The sequence below is a fragment of the Maniola jurtina genome, chromosome 24 (assembly GCF_905333055.1).
Source record: "Maniola jurtina chromosome 24, ilManJurt1.1, whole genome shotgun sequence".
Classification (NCBI taxonomy): domain Eukaryota; kingdom Metazoa; phylum Arthropoda; class Insecta; order Lepidoptera; family Nymphalidae; genus Maniola; species Maniola jurtina.
In genome coordinates, this window is record NC_060052.1 from 8855734 (window position 1) to 8881130 (window position 25397).

Here is a 25397-nt window from a genome sequence, read left to right on the forward strand (position 1 = left end):
CAGTAGTTATTATAATTATTATTTGTGAAAGAGAGCTTAGCTTACGTATTCTAGAAAGGAACATAATTTATTTGGCGAAATTTCATCAAATTCCATTTTGTCGTTTTGATAGAGGGGGACGAGAGACGTGACTTTGCGATGAGGAATAAATTCTACCAATTCCACCGTACACGAGGCCTGAATACTAATTTGTGAGGAATAAGGGAATTTTGACACAAATCGTATTTAAAATATACCTATTCGCCGTTTTAGCGCAGAAGACGTGCTATAGTATAATAGTAATGTGGTGTCACTGGTGATCTAGTTATTTTGTTATATTTTAAAAGAATACAAGTGTAAATTAAAAATTTATAACACCCCCGACAAGTGAAGGTTACAGTAACTAGAAAAGAGCTGATAACTTTCAAACGGCTGAACCGATTTTCTTGGATTATAGCTAAGAACACTCTCGATCAAAGCCACCTTTAAAAAAAAAAACTAAACTAAAATCGGTTAAAGCTACGATGCCACAGACAGATACACAGATACACACGTCAAACTTATAACACCCCTCTTTTTGGGTCGGGGGTTAAAAACAGCATTTTCCTAGTACTTACTATAGCTTTGCAAGAGTCCTCAGCAGAGTATTTTTAGAAGAGTTTTTAATATAAGTTTGCAACGCCCACCATTTCTGAACGTAGCGTGGGCGGAAGCCCCATCGATGCAATATACAACCTAAAAATAAAGTCAGAACCTAGGTACTTACTTATAGTTCAAAGTTCATCAAAAATATTTGTGAATCAATTTAATTATTGGCTACTAGCGTAGTAGGTAGGTAGTTTTTGCGTGAAGGAGTAACAAACATACACACACACACACACACACACACACATACACACAAATTTTCGCCTTTATAATATTAGTGTGATTGTATAATAATACCGTGACTAACTGACTGACGGACAACCACACAACCTAAATCGGTGGACCTATCTAGATATTAGACTCATAGAAGTAAGTACTCGGCCTACAATCTACATGCTGTCCGCTATTTCATCTGCGTCGATTTAGGTTTATAAAAATCCTGTGGGTTCTATTCGATTTTCCGGGATAAAATTGTGTTCATCTGGAATGCAAGCTGTGTGTGTGTGTGTGTGTGTGCGTGTGTGTGCGTGTTTGTACGTGAGTGCGTATGTGCATGCGTGCGTGCGTGTGCACCCTTTACCTTACCATGATAGATATCATGATATTCATGATCAACCTGTGATAGCCTAGTGGTTAAAACGTCCGCCTCCTAATCGGAGGTCGGGGGTTCGATCCCGGGCACGCACCACTAAGTTTTCAGTTATGTGCGTTTTAAGCAATTAAATATCACTTGCTTTAACGGTGAAGGAAAACATCGTGAGGAAACCTGCATGCCTGAGAGTTGTCCATGATCTCAAAGGTGTGTGAAGTCTGCCAATCCGCATTGGGCCAGCGTGGCAGACTATGGCCTAAACCCTTCTCATTCTGAGAGGAGACCCGTACTCAGTAGTGGGGCGGAAAATGGGTTGCTCATGATATTATTGTATATGATATGTTAAGCGATCCAGTTTAGCTACACAATATTATCCGTGACATATTACATGGTATCCTCGGAGGATACAAATGAGTATCGAAATGCGAACACAAAACTGTATTAAGCGTACGTGTCGGGGCGAGGGTGTATACGAGGGCTAATAGGGTTGCCACTTCCACGGCATTAATAAAAGAAAAGAAAAACTCGTGGGATAGCATGGGACACACAACAGACGAAAAGTTTTGTATACTTACAAAATGTTCTGCTTGCTATATTTTTCTCTCTTGTATTATACCCAGGACCTCAAGCTTAGGGGTCTTCAAAGTTTAAACCCTCATTTGTGCTTGGTGCACTTCATCGACTCCTGGTAATAGAGGTTTTCTCTCTCTCAGAAATTAATCCCTCAAAAAAAAATTAATCCCAGAAAATCAAAGAGAACTCTTTGATTTTCTGGGATTAAAATAATCCTATGTCACTCTCCGGGACTACATCCATGCAAAAATGATGTCAATCTGTAGCTCTGTTGCAGCATGATTGAAGGACAAACCAATAACCCACAAACAAACACACTTTCGCATTTTATAATAGTGATTAGTAGTGAAGGGTAGTTTTTTCTTGTGTTCGCCACAGTTACATCTGATGGCGCAGTGTTGGTAGACCTATCAGTAGGTGGACAGACGACATCAAACGAGTTGCAGAGAGCCGCTGGATTCAGGCGGCGCAAGACCGTATCGTGGGGAGGTCCTTACAAGAGACCTAATATGTAGACGTCTATCGGTTAACGATGATGACGATGATGATAATACCGGATGAATCTGTAAAAAGAAAGATGCGCGACAACCCTAATAACACCCTAACGCTGCACAATCTCAGGGCCCCGGCACGTCAATCAAAATATCCCTTAATGGCGAGGGCCCCGGGAGTTATTACATAAATACGTAATCATAATGCGAGCCTGCACGCCTACACGATCATCATTGAAATCATTTCCCGGGATTACTTCCCTGTTTTTCGGGGAAAGTTCGGGGAAAATATTATATTATCATCGTAATACGTGCCCTATGAGCAAAAAGTTAATTTATTGAGTTGTATCATGGTTGTATCTATAACTTTGAGTACCCTACAGTATATATTACACAAAGAGCTAATAGAAGGAGATATTCGGCAGCTCCGGTTTCGTAGAGCGTGGTTTCTGTTGTCAACACTGATAAGTCAGCTACTAAACGTCACATCGGGGCCCTTTCACAATACTTGAGTACCACATGAGTATAGATCTTGTATAGATATTCCTAATTGCACTGCAAGTACTGTAAAAGAGCCCGTAGTCTGTCACTCGTACAGTGACAGAAAAGCAGAATTCCTAATAAACAAAACCATAATAGCCTTCTTCATTTTATTATCAAACTCTCTGTTTTTAACCCCCGACCCAAAAAGAGGGATGGTGTAATAAGTTTGACGTGTGTATCTGTGTATCTGTCTGTGGCATCGTAGCTCCTAAACGAATGAACCGATTTTAATTTAGTTTTTTTTTTGTTTGAAAGGTGGCTTGATCGAGAGTGTTCTTTGCTATATTCCAAGAAAATCGGTTCAGCCGTTTGAAAGTTATTGCTCTTTTCTAGTTACTGTAAACCTTCACTTGTCGAGGCTGTTATAAATTTTTAATTTACACTTGTAGTATAAGAGACACTTCGTTAGGAATTGTTTCAATTATCATTGTTTTATCCTAAATCGACATAATTAATGAAAATGATATTGATGTCTAATTCTCCAATTTGGAGCGTGACCATCCTTAATTATCGAGGTTTTTTTTTGTCACTGTTCTGAACGCGTTCTCTCTTGCCCTCAGATCTGACTGCCTCCCGCCGGCCCGAGCCCTACTTCGGCCGCATCATCGGTCGACTAACCCAATATGCACACGGCATCAGAGGCACGGTGTACGCCGTGGACGAGAGCACGGTGTTCGTGCGTGGGTTTGCCTACGATGGCACCGCGCCAGACGCATTCTTCTGGGTCGGCGACACGTCCCAACCTTCACCCGAAGGCACGCTTGTACCCTACCCGGAGGACTATACTAGTCGGTAAGTAAATAAAACATCTGGCTGACGATAGAGGTCAACGAACGTTCCGTAAATTAGGCACACAAAGTCAATGCCGCATCGTAGTTGGGGCATTGACCCGAGTTTTGCATGCTATACAATGCGGGTTTGAAAAATACTAAATCACTAAAACTACACGATAAGGCAAATGGTTATTGGCATTTGATTGTGTTAGGGTAGTAACGAGTAAGTAGCTATATTAATATCGCTGAGTTTTTGTTAGCATTCTGCCCGGCTAGCATGGGCAGTAGATAAAAATTAAATCCCCGATTATATCCACTGATTTCTATGACATCAGTGGATATAATCGGGGGATATAACTTTTATCTACTGCCCATGCTAGAAGGGCTGGTTTCACCCTGTGATGTGTGTGTAATAAAAAACTCTAAGTAAATAAATGGCAATCAGAAGTAACTTGGTGAAATGTAAGAAATGGTAAAACAAATATTTTTTCCAAGGGGAACATGTTTAATTTACCATCTGTCAGGCTGTCCGTTTGTTCGGCATCAGATAACAAAGGGAGCGCCGTTTTAATTATATTTTTTCTCATTTAACTTTGTTCGATTTGAATGGACACGTCTTGGCGAGGAATCACAAATTATTTATTTATTTAAAAATGCGGAGCGATCTGGGAGTCCATGGCATTTATAGTAACCCAAAAAAAACTCTACCATTAGGTACCTATGGGATAATTAATTACTGGAAGAGATCACAATTCAAGGTTTTCTTATACTCTTTATTTTAAGGAGTTTTTTTTCCGTTTGGAATATGTCACTCCGTAAGGCATCTACATAATAAAACCACTTACTTGCGTAACGCCTTCTTGTACAACCGTAACAGAGCCCTAGCCTCATCCGACAGAGGTTGGGATAGGGCTCCGTTACAGCCGCCAATCTGGCGATTCAAGGTTATGCAGTAGGTATAAGTAGACGACGCAGAAAGACTGCGCAAAAAAAGGAGTGTAATGTTTTCAGAGTTCATGTTATGTGTGTGTTTGTTTATTCCACCATAACTTATGCGTGAAGAGATTTGGATGTGTGAGGTATCGTTAGAATATCATCATCCCTAGGTTACTGGTTATAAATTAAAAAAATAATTCAATAGGGAGTTTGTATGGGGCCATTTTCAAATGTGAAAATTTTACTTTTTAGTTCGCTTTGGCAGGGCATGGGCAGGGCAGAAGTGTTTTTTTGATTACTTATTAAAATCGAATCTTACCTTCTATGTATATGTTACACAGTAGGCACAGTATACATGCATTTAATAAAAAATCTAAATTACAATCCAAAAAGTTATGTTTGATGAAATAATATTCTTTCATGTGATCCCAATGGTTAAAGGGTTGGTTATACACAACGCGTCACGTTAGCTAGTGTATTGTATAGAAGCAGGCGTTACCTACTTTGCGGAAGTTTATAATATACAAAGAATCGAAAGAATTGCCTTTTTTAGCGGATTGTAGCAAAATGAGCTTTCGATTCTTTGTTAGCTAGCGTGCCTAACTTGATTCCTATAAGTTGTATACGGCTCAGTGCACTATCGGCATTCGGCTAATGATTCCTGATATTGCAAATTGTGTGGCCGGCGTCAATCATCATTAAACATATTTTTGCGTTAACTTAGCACATATTTGTGCTAAGCGCGAACATAAGTTTTTAAAAATCCCGCGAGAATTCTTGCTTTTTCCGGGATATATCTACCTAATACACCACAGGGAGGACTATTTGCTGTCACAGAACGCTGGCGACCGACTGATTTGCCGAATTTATTTGAAATTCGCCAAACACAAAATATTTGTCGTATCCTGCATAGTGTAGCCAGTTGATTTGCTGAATGCCGATAGTGGAGCCGTAGCATTACCGTCTCGTTCCGCTTTGTGTTTGTATCTAACTACTGGTAAATAAAACGTTAAAATCAGGTTAAAATCAATATCATTCGACACGCGATGAAGGTATGGATGTTTAAAGGCATAATGGATTTTGTCCATGCACTTATTATTATTGTATGTAATTTAATGATGGTAATTATTAACATGTCACACGTCAGGTCTAATAATAATTATTTATGATTGAAAAAAAATTGTGATTTTTTCATTTTATTAACCTTCGACCCAAAAAGACGTTATAAGTTTGACGTGTGTATCTGTGTATCTGTCTGTAGCATCGTAGCTCCTAAACTAATGAACCGATTTAAAAAAAAAAATGTGTTCTGAACAAATAAATTAGTATTTTCAATTTTCAAAGTAAGATAACTATACCAAGTGGGGTATCATAATATGAAAGGGCTTTACCTGTACATTCTAAAACAGATTTTCATTTTTTTTTCTGCATGATAGTTTTTGATTTATCGTGAAAAATGACGAAAATATTTTTTCGTTATTTCTCACGATTCGTATTCGACTGTAGGCGGAACCCTCAGTGCGCGAGTCTGACTCGCACTTTTCCGGTTTTTGTATGTACTAATGTACTTATGGATTGTTCCAGTGACCCGCCCGTGCTGACAGCGCACAGCAACTCGGACATCTTGCTGAGGTTGCCCGGAGGGAAGAGGCTGAGGGACATTCGGTGGATCAGTGTGTGGTGCAGACGATTCACGGTAATTTGACTTTTACATATCCATCCATACTGATATTATAAATGCGAAAGTGTGTCTATCTGTCTGTTTGTTTGTCTGCTACCTTTTCACGGCCCAACAGTTTAACCGATTCTGACGAAATTTGGTACAGGGTTAGGTTAGGTTACAAGAGAATAATTTAGAGAGAGAATAGAACCCCCGACATCCGGATAAGAGACGTACGTTTGACTTTAACCACAAGACTATCACGGCTTTTATCTATACTAATAAATAAAATTGGAGTGTCTGTCTGTAATTTCGAAATAACTACCTCATATTAAGCTCATATGGTTATTTGAACGATACCAACACTGAATCACACGTTTTTAAAATTTTTGTGTGTCTGTCTGTCTGTCTGTCTGTCTGTCTGTCTGTTTGAAAAGGCTAATCTTTGGAACGGCTGAACCGATTTTGACGGGATTTTCACAGATAAGTAGAGGATTGATCAGGGTGTAACATAGACTACTTTTTTAACCGACTTTTAAAAAGGGAGTTGTGTTTTTCTACCTATGTACACCGAAATCTCTGAGATTTCTGAACCGATTTGCGTAATTTTTTTTTTAATCCATAGAGGAACTTTGTGACATTGTTTCATAAAAAAATTGGATTCCAACTCCTCAATCCTGATGCTGCAGGAGACCTCACCATCAATACTGATGGGATGTAGAAACTGTCGGTTATAAATTGATTGATATTGAAGGTATCTGTACCAAGTAAAGACTTTGTCGTTGACTTTTGGGAAATCAAAAGTTCCCACGGGATTTTAGACCCTAAATCCACGCGGGCGAAGCTGCGGGCATCAGCTAGTCAAGAATACGAAGGAATAACTTTATAAATCGTGACTTGAGTGTCAGCATAATAGGAGTGTTGCTTTTGTAGCTGTGATTCCTTTGTTAGTTTTCCACGGCCAAGGACACCGGGTTCCGGCGTGAAGTCATTATATAACTGATGAGTGCGATGTGCCCACAAAAACTGCGATGAAGGCTTTATTTGTGTTATTTTTAAGGTTCTGTGCCTCAAAAGGAAAAAAAGGAACCTAATAGGATCACAGTCACAGAGAGCCTTATTTTCAGCAGCTGACTTTCACAGGCTGAATTACCTGATGATGAAGACGATTTACAATTACAACATGATGCAAAAAAATATAGAAAACTAGAGGATGCCCGCGACTTCGTCCGCGTGGATTTAGGTTTTTAAAGATCCCGTGGGAACTGTTTGATTTTCCGGGATAAAAAGTTGCTTATGTCAATTACAGGAACGCGAGCTACCTCGGTACCAAACATACAAATCGGTTAAGCGGATGGGTTTTTGGGATCCCGTGGGAACTTTGATTTTCCGGAATAAAAAATAGCCTATGTCCGTCCCCGGGATATAAGCTAACCTGTACCTTTCGTCAGAATTGGTTTAACTGTTGGGCCGTGAAATGGTAGCAGACAGACAGACAGACAGACAGAGAGACAGACACACTTTAGTATTTATAATATTAGTATGGATTCAAATGCATCTACTACCTATACTATATACATAAGCAGACATATTACATTACTAGCTGTGCCCGCGACTTCGTTCGCGTGGAATAGTGACTTTTCGCGTTTTATATAGCCACGGACGCTCAGGCGCGAGGCGCCGTGATTCTTTAAATTGACATAACTTTTTTATTTATGAACCGATTGACATGAAATAAACACTAAATCCTAAGTGAAGCTTACTACAATATATTAGTGAAAAACGTATCTAAATCGAATAAGCCGTTTCTGAGATTAGCGTGCACAAACACACAGACAAACAGACAAACAGACAAACAGACAAACAGACAAACAGACAAACAGACAAAAAAAAAATTAATTACAATTTCGGGTTCGGCATCGATATAATAACAACCCCTGCTACTTTTTTTTTATATATTTCCATTGTACAGACACCACTTTTCTACAATTTTATTATATGTATAGATTAGATAAGAATGAGGGATTTACAATGAATTCTCGCAGCCAAAGCAAAATATCGATTGGTGCCGCGCGCACCCGCGAACCGACTCCCGCCAAAACTTGCCTCGCGACCATCCATGTTGCTAAATCATGTTTGTGGCAAACTTCGTAGTTGCCAGAATGTTCGCGAACTTTCCCTATTTAATCCATTTCAGCGTCGCATTTAACTACAACGTAGATTATTCAACTAGACACATTTCTGAGGAATACCACTACATATTATTATAACCATACAAAATTTAAAAAAAAAAATATGCCAAAGTTTTGCCATCTTTAAATAGGCGGAGCCAACGATCTCAGTGAGTTAGGGCACGTTAGGGTCATGAAAACTTTGACATAAAAAAAAAAAATTAAAATTTTGTATGGAAATTTTTAATATTATTTCGTCATTTTACTTCAGCATTGTACTTATCAGATCAAAGTTGCATGGGTACGTGTCGTCATTATATTATCAAACACCCTGTATAGTCAGACCTTTCAATTAATCCTACAATGGAAGGAATTCCTTGGGACAATAATGCAGTGGGTTCCCAAATCCTTCCGCATACAACGCGACTAAGAGAACAAGATTTCGACTCTTGGGTTACCTTATTTTCAGATATTACTAGATGTTAGTGATAATAACCGGGACCGATGGCTTAACGTACTCTCCGAGGAAACGAAAAGGCCAAATTCGGATCTCCGAAAACGGTTACCCATCTAGTTACCGACTTGGGTCAACATTGCTTAACAATCGCAAGCGATTGATATGCGTTGTCACAACTGGGCCACAAATCTCACTATTAAAAAAAAAAGTGCGGTGTGGTACAATGCCGCATAGCCTACCTTTAGGGGTAGGTACTAGTTGTGCCATAAAATGAATTGGTCACTAACTATGGGCCTCACCTCACAAGAAAGAGAGGACGATTGAGAGAGCTAGTAGAAGTTTCTCTACGTGATTAAATCAGAAATGAGGAGATCCATAGAAGAACCAGAGTAACCGACATACGAGTAACTATCTCAAAGAGTTAGTTAGCTCAAGCGACATAAAACCGACAGACATCGGGGTCCCAAGGTGCTGGAATGGCGACCTCATAGTCCTCATAGACCTTTATAGTGATAAAGCGCAGCGTCGGAAAAACATTTCCAAGATCCCATCAAAAGCATTGCGAAGTCTAGCAATATCGCAAAGACTAAAAATATGGTTTTCAATCTTTTCAGGTCAATTTCGGAGATGTATTCATCCCACCAGGCCTGGACCCACCTCGGCCTCGAGTGTTGCCAGAATTCAAACGCCTGGCTCACGGACTTCGATCTGGCAACATTAGTGTGTTGGACGCTAAGACGTTCTACATCCCCAACTTGCACTATGATGGAGCAGGTCCTGATGCGTACTTCTGGGTTGGGAACGGCAGTGAGCCTAATCCTTTTGGAACCAAGGTATGTAACCTAACCTCATCATCACCATCATCATTTCTAGCAACATGGTGCTGGACGCTAGACTAATCTGCATGCCTGAAAGTTCTCCATAATGTTCTTGACTTTGCCAGCGTGGTAAGACGATGGCCTATACCTATTTTTTATTTATTTTTTATTTACCTATCTCATTCTGAAAGGAGACCCGTGCTCAGTAGTGGCCGGCTTAAATCATGATGATGATGACTTAGTCTTACTTAAAAACCTAGTCTATTTATTCAAGAGGATGACTAAAAGAGCTTTTACAAAGACCTAGGCCTACCTAGGCTTTATCAAAACCAAACAGGATCTATCTGGTTTACATACACGTAAACTAGAGTTCTCATTACTCCTCCGGTGTTCCCCTACTTGAATGATGTCTAGATTTTGGACTTTTTACGAATTTCAAAAAATTCTAGGTACCAAACGAGATGAACTCCCTAAACCCACTCCGCGGCTACCAAGGTGAAGACATCGAGATCGTTCTGCCCGGAAAACTGACAGCATACGACGTAGACTGGCTGGCGGTGTGGTGCGTGGAGTATAGACACAACTTCGGCCATGTTTACATTCCCAAGGACTTGGACGTGCCGCCTGCCTTGGGTCAGACGAAGATCACTGTAAGTCTTCTAGATTGTATGGTCCCAGATTGTATAGCCTCAATAGCTCAACAGTTAAGAGATGGACCGTGGTCGTACCCATTCCCAGCACAAGCTTTACGCTTACTAGGAGGGGAAAGGGTAATATTAACCATGACAAACATGACAAATATTTTGTGATTGGCTGAATTTATGGCATTCTTGTTGCAACAGTGCGTTTTAGCCAATGTAGACAAGGAATTAAATTAAGGAATGTATGGATAATGTAGGCTGGATTTTCGTAATTCCTACGGAATCACACTAATATTATAAAGGCGAAAGTTTGTATGTGTGTGTGTGTGTGTGTGTGTGTGTGTGTGTGTATGTTTGTTACTCCTTCACGCAAAAACTACTGGACGGATTTGGCTGAAATTTGAAATGGAGATAGATAATATCCTGGATTAGCACATAGGCTACTTTTCACCCCGGAAAATCAAAGAGTTCCCACGGGATTTCGAAGGACCTAAATCCACGCGGGCGAAGTCGCGGGCATCAGCTAGTAGAGAATAAAGCTGCTGGCAATCACTACTTGACTGATAAATTTATATTTAAGCTTTTTTTTGCAGGAAATGAAATTTCATAAGTTTCATAAGATTAACTATAACAATTTTGCATAAAATATGTGGTTAAAATGATCTTCCTAACTTTTTTCTCTATGTTACACCATTAACAGCCTGCCTGGGATTTCATAGTATCATAATTTTCGGAACTACCCTCATAATTTAATTGTTATTCGCTTTCAGGTTAAAAAGAAACCAGTAAGGCGGCCAGTAACTAACCAATCGCAAAAACTTACTCCTAAACCTAAACCGCCTAAGCATACACCCATCTCTTTGTTAGATTGGTTTAATTTTTAAAATTCAGTTTTCGGTTTTTAATTTTAACGAAATACAATATCTATCTTGTTGCAAACTTTAAAACAGCTAAAAAAAATTGTAAGTGAGGCACATTAAACTTTCATTGTTCTAATAAAGTACTCATATTATACAGGGTGTTTGGTAATTAGTATATAATGACGACACGTACCTATGCTACTTTGATCTGATAAATACAATGCTGAAGTATAATGACGAAATAAAATTATAAAAATTTCCATACAAATTAAAAAAAAAAATTATGTCAAAGTTTTCATGACCCTAAAGTGCCCTAACTCACTGAGATCGTTGGCCATCTTTAGATAGGCCGAGGCCTTTCAAAATTTGAAAAAAGCATTTCAAATTTTTTTATTCATTTTTTGAATTTCTCAAAATCAGCAATCAGCGCGACCTTTTTATTTTTCCTGTGACCTCTTGACATGCCCCCCTAACGATTCATTATGTCAAATTACGGTAGGTCTTTTTTCGGAGGGCAATTTACAAATTGACTGAACTAAATGCTGAAGTATAATGACGAAATAAAAATTTTGTTTAAATAAAAGTTGTAGCTAATTTTGTGACGAACAACTTTCCAATTTACAATATTATAAAAAAAAACATTTTTTCCTATCGAAAATAGCGTTTAGCGCCCTCTACTTTTTGTATTTCAAGTCGGATGACGTCACTCTAATGACAAAAAGTGTAGTTCGCAATGCCCTCTACATTTTTATTTATAAAATTTTTTCCTAAAACCAATAGTTTCCAAGAAAAAAGCATTTCAAATTTTTTTTATTCATTTTTTGAATTTCTCAAAATCAGCAATCAGCGCGACCTTTTTATTTTTCCTGTGACCTCTTGACATGCCCCCCTAACGATACATTATGTCAAATTACGGTAGGTCTTTTTTCGGAGGGCATCTAATTATTCCTTACATATTGACTGAACTAATTGTATTTATCAGATCAAAGTAGCATGGGTACGTGTCGTCATTATTAATTACCCAACCTACCCGTAATTTAAGCTTGCATTTGTATTTCGTTGGAATATTACCAATACTTTTGTAACATTTTACTTTATATAACTTTAAGTTTACTAACTGTCATTACGTATTTAAAACATTTTCTATAATATGTTTACATTTTTACAATAAATAATCATAACTAACCGTGTACGTGCGATTCTTTCTATGCTTTCCCTGGAAAATGCTTTTCCTTACAGCCTGCTTGGTGGTATAACCCGGTAAGTGGCGTTTTGCAATTGTTTAATTAACAATAGACAAGATGAAATTCTATTGTCTCTGAAATTAACACATTATTTATTAATGTCCTATTTTTTCAACATTACATGCATGCCCATCTATGACATGACTAATAATATTTTTAATAGTAGCGTTTTACCTGAAAATAAAACGCATATTAAAATACTTACCTCACTGGAAGCTTTATATTGAGAGTAGCATTTCCGTTTCCGTCGATTTCATGCCAGTTTTCGTACTTTTATTGATGTCATATCCGGTTTTGTGGCGCCACCTGGCGGGGTCGCGCTCAAAGTTTTCGTAAATTGCTCAGCGCGGCCATGGCTTCATTGGCTCAATATCACCAGGCAGGAATTACTGAAAGCTTCCAGTGAGGTAAGTATTTTAATATGCGTTTTATTTTCAGGTAAAACGCTACTATTAAATAACTTGACCGTAACTGGAAGCTTTATATTGAGACCCTGTTTGTTTTCGCCTGGTGACGCCACATAATAAATATTAGAATTCTACGCCAATGTGATAACATTTGTACCATAATGAGTACTTATATGATATTATGTTCTTTTTCATAAACAAAATTTTGTTTATTTGAATACAAAATCAATAAAGAAAAGAATTTTAATTATCAGTCATAGAACTGAAGAATAGTTAGTTGAGCGATACCACCTGGACTAAGTACATTGCCTTCAATCACTTTACATTTAGAAAAATTTTGAAATGTATTAGCTGATTGCTAATTTTCATGGGCCATCTCATCATAAGAATGATTTTCCCTGAGTTGAGTGTATGCTACTAGAAGTAGCAGATATGCTTGCTTCTTTCAAAAAGGTTTTTACCCAGTCTGCTATACCTACTGTACGAGAGGCACGTTTAATCCGTTAACCATTTATAAAATATAGAGCATTATATTTTGTAGCATATCATACTCTGTCGTTCAATAATTAATTACCAATTACACATATAAATCCAAAAAGAGGGTAAAGATACCCGTTATGACTATTCCTATTACAAGCAATTTCTGATTGGTTGTCTATTTCAGATTTTGAGCCGAATTTAGGGCAAATGTCAGATTTTAATTTTATAATCATCAAATTTTATTAAATACACATCATTCGTTCTAAGGTACGATTTTGATGCAATATGAAGTTATCTGAATAGTAAGCAGTAATAAAAACGCAGATATTACAAATGATTAGTTAAGTAATAAGTTATTATTAGCACCCCAAACGGGTGGATTTCAAATCTTTCTGAAGAAATCGATTTTAAAACATGCTTGGACATGAATACATAATTGAGTGAATTTACTTTTATTCATTAATATAGCACATATAAAACACGCGCATTAACAAACATTACTTGACTTTTATTCCATACATCCAATAACAGATCCAATTACAGATTCGTGTAAGAGGAATGAAAATTCTAAATTTTGTCATTTATATTATGTGCCAAAACTGGTGCTAATTGTGATACTTTAGGTTCGTATCAATATTTTTCTTTAAAGACCATGAAGATCAACGTTTTCAAGCTTATTCAATAGTTTCAAGATAGATTTCCGCTTGAAATTAAGCAGTGATTTACTGCTTAGGTTTTATGTGTCTAAAGTATAGGACCACTCATTATTTCTAGACTTCTTAAGACAATGACAGACCCATTGCGAGTCAATGAGGCTGTGTTTTATATAAACGGTCGAGGCCCGCCAAACACTTTCGATCGGAGTAAATTATATAAACTAAATCAACTATTCAAAAAATATTCCTTTTGACCAATTGGATGGGTCAAGAGTCAAGACGAAGAATTGAAAATAATGGCGTAAACCAACTATGCCAATGGAAACTTTCATGAGATACAGCATCGTGAAACAGGACTTGATGGTCCATCAAATCTAAGAGTGCATAGTTGTGTACTTCGAATGCTTTCTCCGAGGTGAATAGATCGACCTCCAGGATTACCCACTTTGCAAATATTATTTCCACACAAGCTCGTATTGCCACTCTGGGAGGTTGGCTATGACATTAGATACAAATTATTTACATGATTACTATACATACCGGATATAATATTGTATGCTAAGGTGTATTTGTCAAGCCATAATTCCAGTATCTGGAATGTTTTATTCAATAAGGATAACAACATCCTTAAACCTTGTAAATATGCTTTATTAACAAATGAATGAATGAAAGAATAAACATCATTCCTCTTTTTCTTAGTAAATGAGAGAGTAACGTCTCGTCGTTACTTTGAATGAGACTTGAACTAAGGCGTAAGAAGTGAGCCTTCTTGAAGCTTCTGAAGGGTAAATTAGACTATCATTTTGATAAGAGTAAAGCATTTGTTCCTTTCCTGTCAAAGAGCATGATAGATGAAGCATCCGTTACTAGAACATGAACTAGTGGAGGTAGCTAATATTTCTCCTTTAGCCCTTATAATTTATTTATCGCATCTGCCAGCTTGGAGTGCAGCGTGGAGATCGCCACTTGATGGATAGACGACATTTAACGAGTCGCAGGGATCCGCTGGATTCATGCAGTGTAATCACGTGGCATGTGGTAGTCTCATTATGAGACCTATGTCCAGCTGTGGACGTCTAACGAATGATAATAGTGATCTACCAGTATTGGATAGATCTTGGATTATCCAGCGGTCATTGGTTTGTTAACTAGCGTTTCTAACTGTTCTTATATCCAACATCCCTCTTTGGAGGCATTTTCTAGGGTCTCCATAGTATTTCTAAATAGTTAGACTCACTCTTTCGTGGTCAAAGAACCAATTCTCAAATTTTAAACAAAAACAGTAAGTTCGACTGTAGTAGATATTAACTTAATGCATGTAAAAAATGTACATGTATTAAGTCTCTTGTACATTTAGCATGTACTTGCCTTAACTTGCTATGACAAGTCGATTAAGTAAAATAGGACTCATATTTCACCATTCTCTTAATATCACCCATAGACACCGTGGTTAGTCCGAACGGCAGGTAGGTTATCATCTAATCTATCTAACTTTCCCGTATGGCCTCAATAAGAAGCACTAACACAAGACTGTTTCACTACATGAAAACAGACTTTGCATGTTTATCAAAATGAAATGTTCTGCCATAACATACATAGTTGTTTCGTACTCTAAGATGTGATCTTGGTCGGGATGACACTTCGGAGTTCGGTACCAGAAACAAGGTGAAAAGGAAGCTTGGCGTGCGGTGCAAGCTTCATGATTCATTTTACGCACTATTGCATACAGTTCCTTGGGAAAAACAATAGGTGGCTTTTTAAATGTTGGTATGCGATACCATTGAAATAACCTTTGTATAACCTCTGGTGCCTCTATTTTCTTTCATTGCGAAAGACAGTGCACTAAATAACCTGCTTGGAACGAGGTCGGTTTAGTTTCTCTGATTTGTCTTGGAGAATCCGGGTGCAAATAATCATGCTGTGGCTTACTTACCTTTTTGAACCGCCAGTCCTGATTGAGGAACGATAAGAACTTTTTAGATGACCTTTGTAGATATTACCGGTATGTTCGTTTCCACCCCGCGAGGGTGTATGATATAGATCATGTTGGCATCCACCCCGCGAGGGTGGATGATATTGATCATACTGGTATTCACACCGTGAGAGTGTATGAGATTGCTCAAACTAGCATCCACCCCGCGAGGGTGGATGATATTGAGCATACTGGTATCCACCCCGCGAGGGTGTTATAATATTGCTCATGTTAGGATCAACCCTGCGAAGGTTGAATGATATTGATCATACTGGTATCCAACCCACGAGAGTGGATAATATTGATCATTGAATAGGCTCAATGCACGGCAAAGGTAGTCATGGCAGCTCTATGTATTGAAATGGTAACATTTGAAATGCATGGCCCCTACGAGGGGCGGGTGACCATTTTTCAGAAAAGCAATGTGCATGTCGAGTAGTTCCACGCGATGGAACGGCAACAATTATAATTTTCTGTGCTTGTGAAGCGGCGAACGCGTTCAATGTGTTTTCTATTTATTGCTGGGTCAAATAAATTTCTCTTATCTTTATTCAAATACACTTTTGCAATTGCTTTTGAATCGTCAAAATAATTTACCATAGTGTATGCAAAATAGTTCCACGCGATGGAACGGTAACATTTTCAATGCCTTGCCCCCGCGAGAGGCAGCGGACTAATAATAATTGCTTTTTGACTGAATAAATGTGTTCTTTTCGACCCAAAAAATATTAACAAACTCCACTCGTTTTTTCCCATATGGATGTAACCAAAAGACCCACCTGGCTCGTGATAATTTCGCAGCGCATCGCAATACCTTCTATGCTGTAGCTACCCACTAATTGTGGAAAGACCCGACGAAGTCTGATTATTGATTTCAGTCAATATTTTAGTTAATTTAATATTATTATTTAAGTTAATATTGATTTTCAGTTAATTTATATACGAATAAAAATAAAGTCAAGAAAGCACAATTTTTAGGAAAACCTAGGCTTATTTTTGTTTATGCAGTATGTGATAGCTCCATAAGCTTTATCTGCTAGAAATTGCAAGGTATCATACTTTTTTACCTCTTTGTTTGTTTCTAGGTCTATGAACCTTGAGTTTTATCAAAGACTTTTTAATGTACTGTGTAGGTACACGTAAAAACCAAGATGCGCTAGCTAAACCTGAAAAACCTGGAACCTGGTTAATTAAAGGTTAGAACCTGTTGAAAGTAAAATCTAAACACGAACTTTGTTATTCGATTTCATCCTGATGATCGTCAGGTGTGATATTTTTATTTTTATAAAGGTTACCTGTAATTTCATTACTATTCGATGTAACAATTTGAATTAACAATAACTAGAAAAGACATATCATAATCTTAAAAGAATTTCTCGTATAAATCCGAGAGGATTCATTTCAAAATGCAATTGGGGTCATAATTATCGTCATGTACCCTCTCAATAAAATGAGCAGATTGTAACAGACTTAAAAGGTAAATTTTAGCTAATAATATTAATTTCAAATATTTGAAATTCATTTCTAATAATCGGTTTCTAATTGTTACATCGTCTCAAGTACGAAAAGTTTTTAATATCTACCTTCTGGCAAATAAATATAAAGTACTGTGATCCGAACGGACAAACCGTTAAAAATATTGATCACGTACATATTATTATATTTTACATTTTACATAATGTAATATAAATTAAAAATAAGTACTTACTGCGAATTATTCACCAAATTCACTTTATAAAGTACCACACAATAAAATAAAATATCTTGCAACGTTTCGTGTTGACTGATTGCAAGTTGCTTCGACGGCAAACAAAACGCCAATGAAGCCATGGCCGCGCTGAGCAATTTACGAAAACTTTGAGCGCGACCCCGCCAGGTGGCGCCACAAAACCGGATATGACATCAATAAAAGTACGAAAACTGGCATGAAATCGACGGAAACGGAAATGCTACTCTCAATATAAAGCTTCCAGTTACGGTCAAGTTATTTAATATATGGTAACGCTGCATATGAACTATTTCTCTACACTAAATAACTTATAGACTTATAGAAGCAAATGGGAACAAAATTCTTTTTTTTTTTGATCGTGGGAAACTTTTTTTTTTAATTAATTACTAACTTATTTTTAAAAAGGAATTTAACGCTATGGAAATATCACTGTTTAACTTATTTTTGTGACTATGTACTAATCAAAATGGCCGATTTCAGACAAGTTCAACAACCTCGCAGACTCCTTTCAGTGCAACTAACAATTGTAAGGAAATTCTGGATAAGCGGCTGCAGGTGCGCTGGGAAATACAGGTAAATAATTACTAGTATAATTTTTTCTACTGTTGACATATTGAGCTCAAGGCACATTGCTGGAAAGTTGAAGCTTCTTTATTACCTACTCTTATGTACAAGTACCCTATACGTACCTAGTACCTATTAAGTACAAAACAGACAGCTGACATTGAATACTACGCAGTAGAGAAAAAGTTTAAAGCCTGGACTGTTCTATACCTATCCATTCACTTTTTCTTCTATCGCGCTTTTTCACTTTGCCGCAATGTGCTTTGAACTTTGGAAAAATCTCACAATTGTATGCAGTTAAAAAAAAAAGTTGACATAGCTGTAATATCAAAATATTTATTCTCCTTTTTTATTTTTAAACATTTCTCATGAAGTAATATAGCTGATTGTTTTTCATTTACAAGCGAGTGATAGCGAGCGATATGAAAAGGTAAAAAAATATTGGAAAATATTGTGAAAATATTTGCTTAACCTTTACTTAATGTTTACTTTCCACCTAAAATATGTATATACTTAAGAAATCTTTCAATTTTGGAGCTCACAAAGTCTGCATCTGATTTCTCCCCGGTCGTATCGAATTGCCATCCCATATCCAATTACGAAAGAGGACTGTATACACAACACAGGTCCACTCTCTATTTGCTTACTCTCCTAGTCTGATGAGACGGCAATACGATACGAACGGAGAGAGATCAGGCGCAGGACCGACGGAATTCCGTGCTTTTGGAGACAGCATCAACTTCGGTGTGCTCCTGAGAATTTCTTAATAGAAATGTCCAATAGAGTAGGTACAGCTTTGGCATGACCCGGGATTTGAATCTGGGATAGCACGATTCGCAGCCAAATACGCTGACCACCAGAGCTTGCCATTACCAAGAATGTGAAGGAATAAAGAGGGTAAAACAACACTAGTTTTAAAACCTTGAACTTTTCTAAACTAAAAATTCCCGTACTTGACAATTTTTGGCCTGAGCCAGGAATCGAACCCTCGTTAGCAAAAAGGGGAGTTCGTCATCCACAATCTTACACGCTAACTAACCATACGAGGTCGATTATACCCGAAAATTAGGTATATGGATGAAGATAAAATCTACCCTATCTTAAAGTTCTAAGGTCTGTTTACATTTGCTTCCAGGGTGACCATGTCCAAATCACACTATCAGCTCGTCTGCGCAAGGAGCAGTACATGGCGTTTGGACTATCTGGTGCGGAAGGACGGCCCGCCATGTTGGGCGCCGACGTCGTTGTCGCTTACTGGGACAGCCGGTAAGTTACACTTCATATCTTCTTCCTGACCTTATCCCATGCTAGTTACGTGGGGTCGGCACAACATGTCTTCTTCTTCCACTCTCTTCTGTCATCCGTCAACTTATCATCTACCCCTTTTATACGCATATCCTCTTTCACGCAATCTATCCACCTTTTCTTTGGTCGTCCTCTTCTCTTTTTTCCTTCCAGATGCATATTTAACATTTCGGAAACGGACATAAGTCACTTTTTGTCCCTGAATATTTACGGCTTACGGCTGGATTTATAAACCTCAATCGAGCACTCCTTTAGTTTAAAAAACTTGGCTAGCGCCTCGTCCTTTCAATATTACTCGGTCGGCGATTGCTTTATTACCGGCCTGGATAGTAATGTTCTTTTACGATTATATGATATTATAGATGTGACTGCTATCAATGGTTCTTCTGGTACTGCAAATGATCATGGGCGGCGGTAATCACTTAACATCAGGTGACCCGAATGCTCGTTTGCTCGATATTTTTCTTTAAAAAAATACACAATCCTGTATGGTAAAAAAAGTAACAAAAAGTTTTATTAATTTTATTTTTGAATGGGTTTTGTTTATAGAACGAACCAACCTCGAGTGTCGGACTACACGATAACCCACTTGGCTCAGTGCGACGGCGAATTAGGAGTGTGCCCAGATTCCAGACTCGGAGGAAGCAATGACGCCGTTGTTGGTAAGTGTAATTATTTACTAGCCTTTCTGGAAGATACCTAGTACATAAATTACAAAACAATGTCCAATACGAGGCGTAGTAGTGTACATAAAGTTAAACAGCACTAACACACGACTACTTGCTGACAGACAGCGCTAGTTGTATATAGCAAAATTCATTTTCTGTCGCTTGGTGTATTTTAACATTGTAGGCACCATATTTAAACGATGACTTTTTTTATTCAATCTATACAAGAGCCTTTCACTACAATCTCACCTGGTGGTAAGAGATGAATGCTGTCTAAGATGGAAGCGGGCTAACTTGGAAGGTCTATGGCACTTTTTATTAAACCCACACCCCTTTGATTTCTACATGGCATCGTAACAGAACGCTAAATTGATTGGTGGCACGGCTTTGCCGTTAGGTAGGTAACTAGCCACGGCAAAAGCCTCCTACCAGACCAGACCAGAAATTCAGGAATTATAAGATCCCAAACCCCGTGCCGGGAATCGAACGTGGGACCTCCACTATAGCCGTAGCGCTTACCACTGCGAGTGTTTAACGCTGTGGCTTTATATGGTGAGTTTAAGAATACATTTTTATTTCCAGTATCAGGCAGTCAAAAAGGCGGCATAACAAGCATAACCTACAGGCGTCCCCTCGCAGCATCAGAGCCGGTCAAAGACAAGGAGATCCTGACCACTCGCCCCCAATCCGTCATCGCGGCGTTCGGTCCTCTAAACTCGAGATACGAAGCGAACGCCCACTCCTTTATGGATACCACTAGGACTGATGTGCAAATTGATTTTGGAGTCCAGGTTTGTAACTATGCTTTTTTGACGTGACAACGTCTTATAATTCGATAGAGCCGGCTGCACGCACGAAAAAACATGACTCATGCGGCGTTACCTCGCTCTGAGGCGTTCCATGTAAGGCTTGAAGTGCAAGCGAGAGCGCGGAACGAGCGACAAAGAAGCACAATCGGCCTTTGTTGTCACGTTCAACTATCGTCAGTAAACCGACTTTACAGACAACCAATTTTTTTTTTTTAAATAGCGAGCAAACGAGCAGGAGAGTCACCTGATGTTAAGTGATTACCGTCGCCAATGAACATTTGCAGCACCGGAGGTATGCGTTGCCGGCCTTTCAGGAATTTGTTGGTCCGCCCCTTGAATAATCCCATGTTGTACTAATCTAGTGGGATGCCAAAACAGCATTCGACACTTAACTATAACAAAAATTTGCACTGTAAAGCTTAATAAAGCTGTCTGCAGACAGACCTACTCGTAAATTTAATGACATCCCACACCATGAGATAGACGAGGAAAAAAATTCAACCCTACTTCGCCGTTAAAAACTTATTTTTTTTTAGCAAAACGTTAGTATTTTTAATTGTTCTAACTGCAGAACGAACACAACTGCATCGGTCTAGCAGAGCTGGACGCGGGTGGGCCGGAGCCCTGGCCGGCTCGTGTACTGGTCGGCGTCAGCAACTTCACTGCCCGCATTGGACCCGCTGGCGGCAAACGAGGATACACGCCAATTACTGGTGAGTGAGAACATTGTTCTAACTGCAGAACGAACACAACTGCATCGGTCTAGCAGAGCTGGACGCGGGTGGGCCGGAGCCCTGGCCGGCTCGTGTACTGGTCGGCGTCAGCAACTTCACTGCCCGCATTGGATCCGCTGGCGGCAAACGAGGATACAAGCCAATTACTGGTGAGTGAGAACATTGTTCTAACTGCAGAACGAACACAACTGCATCGGTCTAGCAGAGCTGGACGCGGGTGGGCCGGAACCCTGGCCGGCTCGTGTACTGGTCGGCGTCAGCAACTTCACTGCCCGCATTGGATCCGCTGGCGGCAAACGAGGATACAAGCCAATTACTGGTGAGTGAGAACATTGTTCTAACTGCAGAACGAACACAACTGCATCGGTCTAGCAGAGCTGGACGCGGGTGGGCCGGAGCCCTGGCCGGCTCGTGTACTGGTCGGCGTCAGCAACTTCACTGCCCGCATTGGATCCGCTGGCGGCAAACGAGGATACAAGCCAATTACTGGTGAGTGAGAACATTGTTCTAACTGCAGAACGAACACAACTGCATCGGTCTAGCAGAGCTGGACGCGGGTGGGCCGGAACCCTGGCCGGCTCGTGTACTGGTCGGCGTCAGCAACTTCACTGCCCGCATTGGACCCGCTGGCGGCAAACGAGGATACACGCCAATTACTGGTGAGTGAGAACATTGTTCTAACTGCAGAACGAACACAACTGCATCGGTCTAGCAGAGCTGGACGCGGGTGGGCCGGAGCCCTGGCCGGCTCGTGTACTGGTCGGCGTCAGCAACTTCACTGCCCGCATTGGACCCGCTGGCGGCAAACGAGGATACACGCCAATTACTGGTGAGTGAGAACATTGTTCTAACTGCAGAACGAACACAACTGCATCGGTCTAGCAGAGCTGGACGCGGGTGGGCCGGAGCCCTGGCCGGCTCGTGTACTGGTCGGCGTCAGCAACTTCACTGCCCGCATTGGACCCGCTGGCGGCAAACGAGGATACACGCCAATTACTGGTGAGTGAGAACATTGTTCTAACTGCAGAACGAACACAACTGCATCGGTCTAGCAGAGCTGGACGCGGGTGGGCCGGAGCCCTGGCCGGCTCGTGTACTGGTCGGCGTCAGCAACTTCACTGCCCGCATTGGACCCGCTGGCGGCAAACGAGGATACACGCCAATTACTGGTGAGTGAGAACATTGTTCTAACTGCAGAACGAACACAACTGCATCGGTCTAGCAGAGCTGGACGCGGGTGGGCCGGAGCCCTGGCCGGCTCGTGTACTGGTCGGCGTCAGCAACTTCACTGCCCGCATTGGACCCGCTGGCGGCAAACGAGGATACACGCCAATTACTGGTGAGTGAGAACATTGTTCTAACTGCAGAACGAACACAACTGCATCGGTCTAGCAGAGCTGGACGCGGGTGGGCCGGAGCCCTGGCCGGCTCGTGTACTGGTCGGCGTCAGCAACTTCACTGCCCGCATTGGACCCGCTGGCGGCAAACGAGGATACACGCCAATTACTGGTGAGTGAGAACATTGTTCTAACTGCAGAACGAACACAACTGCATCGGTCTAGCAGAGCTGGACGCGGGTGGGCCGGAGCCCTGGCCGGCTCGTGTACTGGTCGGCGTCAGCAACTTCACTGCCCGCATTGGACCCGCTGGCGGCAAACGAGGATACACGCCAATTACTGGTGAGTGAGAACATTGTTCTAACTGCAGAACGAACACAACTGCATCGGTCTAGCAGAGCTGGACGCGGGTGGGCCGGAGCCCTGGCCGGCTCGTGTGCTGGTCGGCGTCAGCAACTTCACTGCCCGCATTGGACCCGCTGGCGGCAAACGAGGATACACGCCAATTACTGGTGAGTTGGAACCAGTGAGAACATCGTTCTAACAGCAGATCGAAAACATCCTTTACCTGTGCTATAAGACCTAACTACCTGCCAAATTTCATAATTCTAGGTCAACGGGAAGTACCCTATAGGTTTTATTGACAGACACGACAGACGGACAGACAGGCAGACAGTAAGAGACAGACTGTAAGGGTTCCTTTTTCCCTTTTGAAGTACGGAACCTTAAAAATATACTTACAATATACTTATTTTATTAATTTTCATTATTTCAATTTCATGCAGACAATGAGATTTCAAGTGGATTCCTTACTTACGGTAACTATACCTACTTATTATAAGTATAGATTGTTACGGCTATAATCACGTATTTGGTCGATGGGTTTGAAACTAGTCTGACCTAAAATACGGAACTACATATTTTTAAGCATACATGACACCTATTAATAAAGCGCCTTAAAAATATTAGAGACTTCGTCTGTGTTGGTGTTAGCTGACGGGCATGCTCTGCCTTTTTTTGAAGTGTTTTTTTTTGTTAAAACTGACTGGAAAGCGCTCTAAGGGGGTGCTGTGCGTGTGTCGGCGAGCGCCGGCACAGACGGGGTCCATACTTGTATAGTTTCCGTAACTTGTTACAAATAACTACAAACTTGACATTGGCTAATCTTTGTAAAGCTCGACGAGAGAGAAAAAAAAATTAGAAACAAGATGGAAATAGAAGTTTTAAACACTTATAAGATAATATTATTATGAAATTCACCAGGGCATCCATCATGGGGCATAGCGTGGTACATCAATGACCTACTGATTCCTGAGATATACGTGGAACGCGGCAAGTCCTACATCTTCCAGGTGGAGGGGGGAGACGACAGGACTAACCCAGCCAAGTAAGCACCTACTTTATTATACGGATACTTAATAAAATTTTAAGTAGGTAAAGTATGTTTTTTAATCAAATAAATAAGTAGGTATGTATGTATATGTATGTATAAGTTCAATAAATCAATAAATAAAAATCCCAGAGACAACTTCGAGAAAACGGTTCAAAGTTTTTTCTAATATATTATGTAATGTTTATACAAAACTATGCGTTCTAATTTCACACTGCATAGTTATTATTATTATAAGCATGAAATCCAGATTCAGCTACTTTAATTCTCTTCAACAGCTTTTAGATGTTTTGACGCTTCGTAATAGCTTTTATTAAGATGTAAATAACCAAAAAAAATAGTTTTTTATTTATAAATTGTGTAATATGTGACAGCTACATTTCTTTTTTGTTTAGAGTAGGTATGCATGGCGGACATTACTTATTTATAAGATCATAATATTTTTTCACAGTTAGGTTTTGAGTGTCATTGTAAGTAAATTGAGTTGCGAGTACCATTTTACTGTAAATGTGTATAGATAATTACATCAAATATTTCATGCGCCATCTAAATAATATCGCGTTAACGAAAATATTTCTCAAGATAAATTGTATACAAATACTAAATAAATTTATTACTCAAACGATTAGCTTTCTAACTCATTGTATTCTATTAGGAAATAAGTGGAAAATATATAGTTTGAACTAAAAGCTATCAAGAACCCCGAAATCTATAAGATAAATCATTTTGATATATCTATGTGTTTGGATATTTTTTATTAACAAATCGTTTTTGCACTGCTAAAATGGTGTCCATTTGTTAACCAGCACAAATTCTCCATAAATGCTTTTAAAAAGTTGTTTAATGTGCAGTGGTGTTACCAAAGTCTATTTACTAGCTTATAGCATTATGTTGGCTGCCAGCTATACTTTATGCATTGTAATTAGAAAAGAGTACAGCTACTCCAATTTACAACTCACGGCA

The 25397-nt window shown here is 39.5% G+C and overlaps 1 protein-coding gene across 5 annotated transcripts in view; it reads left to right on the plus strand.

Annotated features, from left to right (window-relative positions):
* Positions 1–25397, plus strand: part of LOC123877707 (protein Skeletor, isoforms B/C) — a 39578-nt gene that overhangs the window by 8900 nt on the left and 5281 nt on the right. For 2 of the 5 annotated variants that reach the window (XR_006798656.1, XM_045924554.1), the window contains exons 2-13: positions 3384–3615; positions 6117–6228; positions 9435–9653; positions 10088–10288; positions 12379–12399; positions 18108–18200; positions 19327–19457; positions 20046–20158; positions 20747–20955; positions 21545–21686; positions 23830–23862; positions 24308–24431. Coding sequence is in view for 4 of the 5 variants with exons in the window: in XM_045924554.1 (XP_045780510.1) it covers positions 3384–3615; positions 6117–6228; positions 9435–9653; positions 10088–10288; positions 12379–12399; positions 18108–18200; positions 19327–19457; positions 20046–20158; positions 20747–20955; positions 21545–21686; positions 23830–23862; positions 24308–24431 (1630 nt within the window). In the remaining variant the exon portion in view is untranslated. The remainder of the gene's footprint in view (positions 1–3383; positions 3616–6116; positions 6229–9434; positions 9654–10087; positions 10289–12378; positions 12400–18107; positions 18201–19326; positions 19458–20045; positions 20159–20746; positions 20956–21544; positions 21687–23829; positions 23863–24307; positions 24432–25397) is intronic. The other 3 variants (XM_045924557.1, XM_045924555.1, XM_045924558.1) reach the window with 3 other exon arrangements.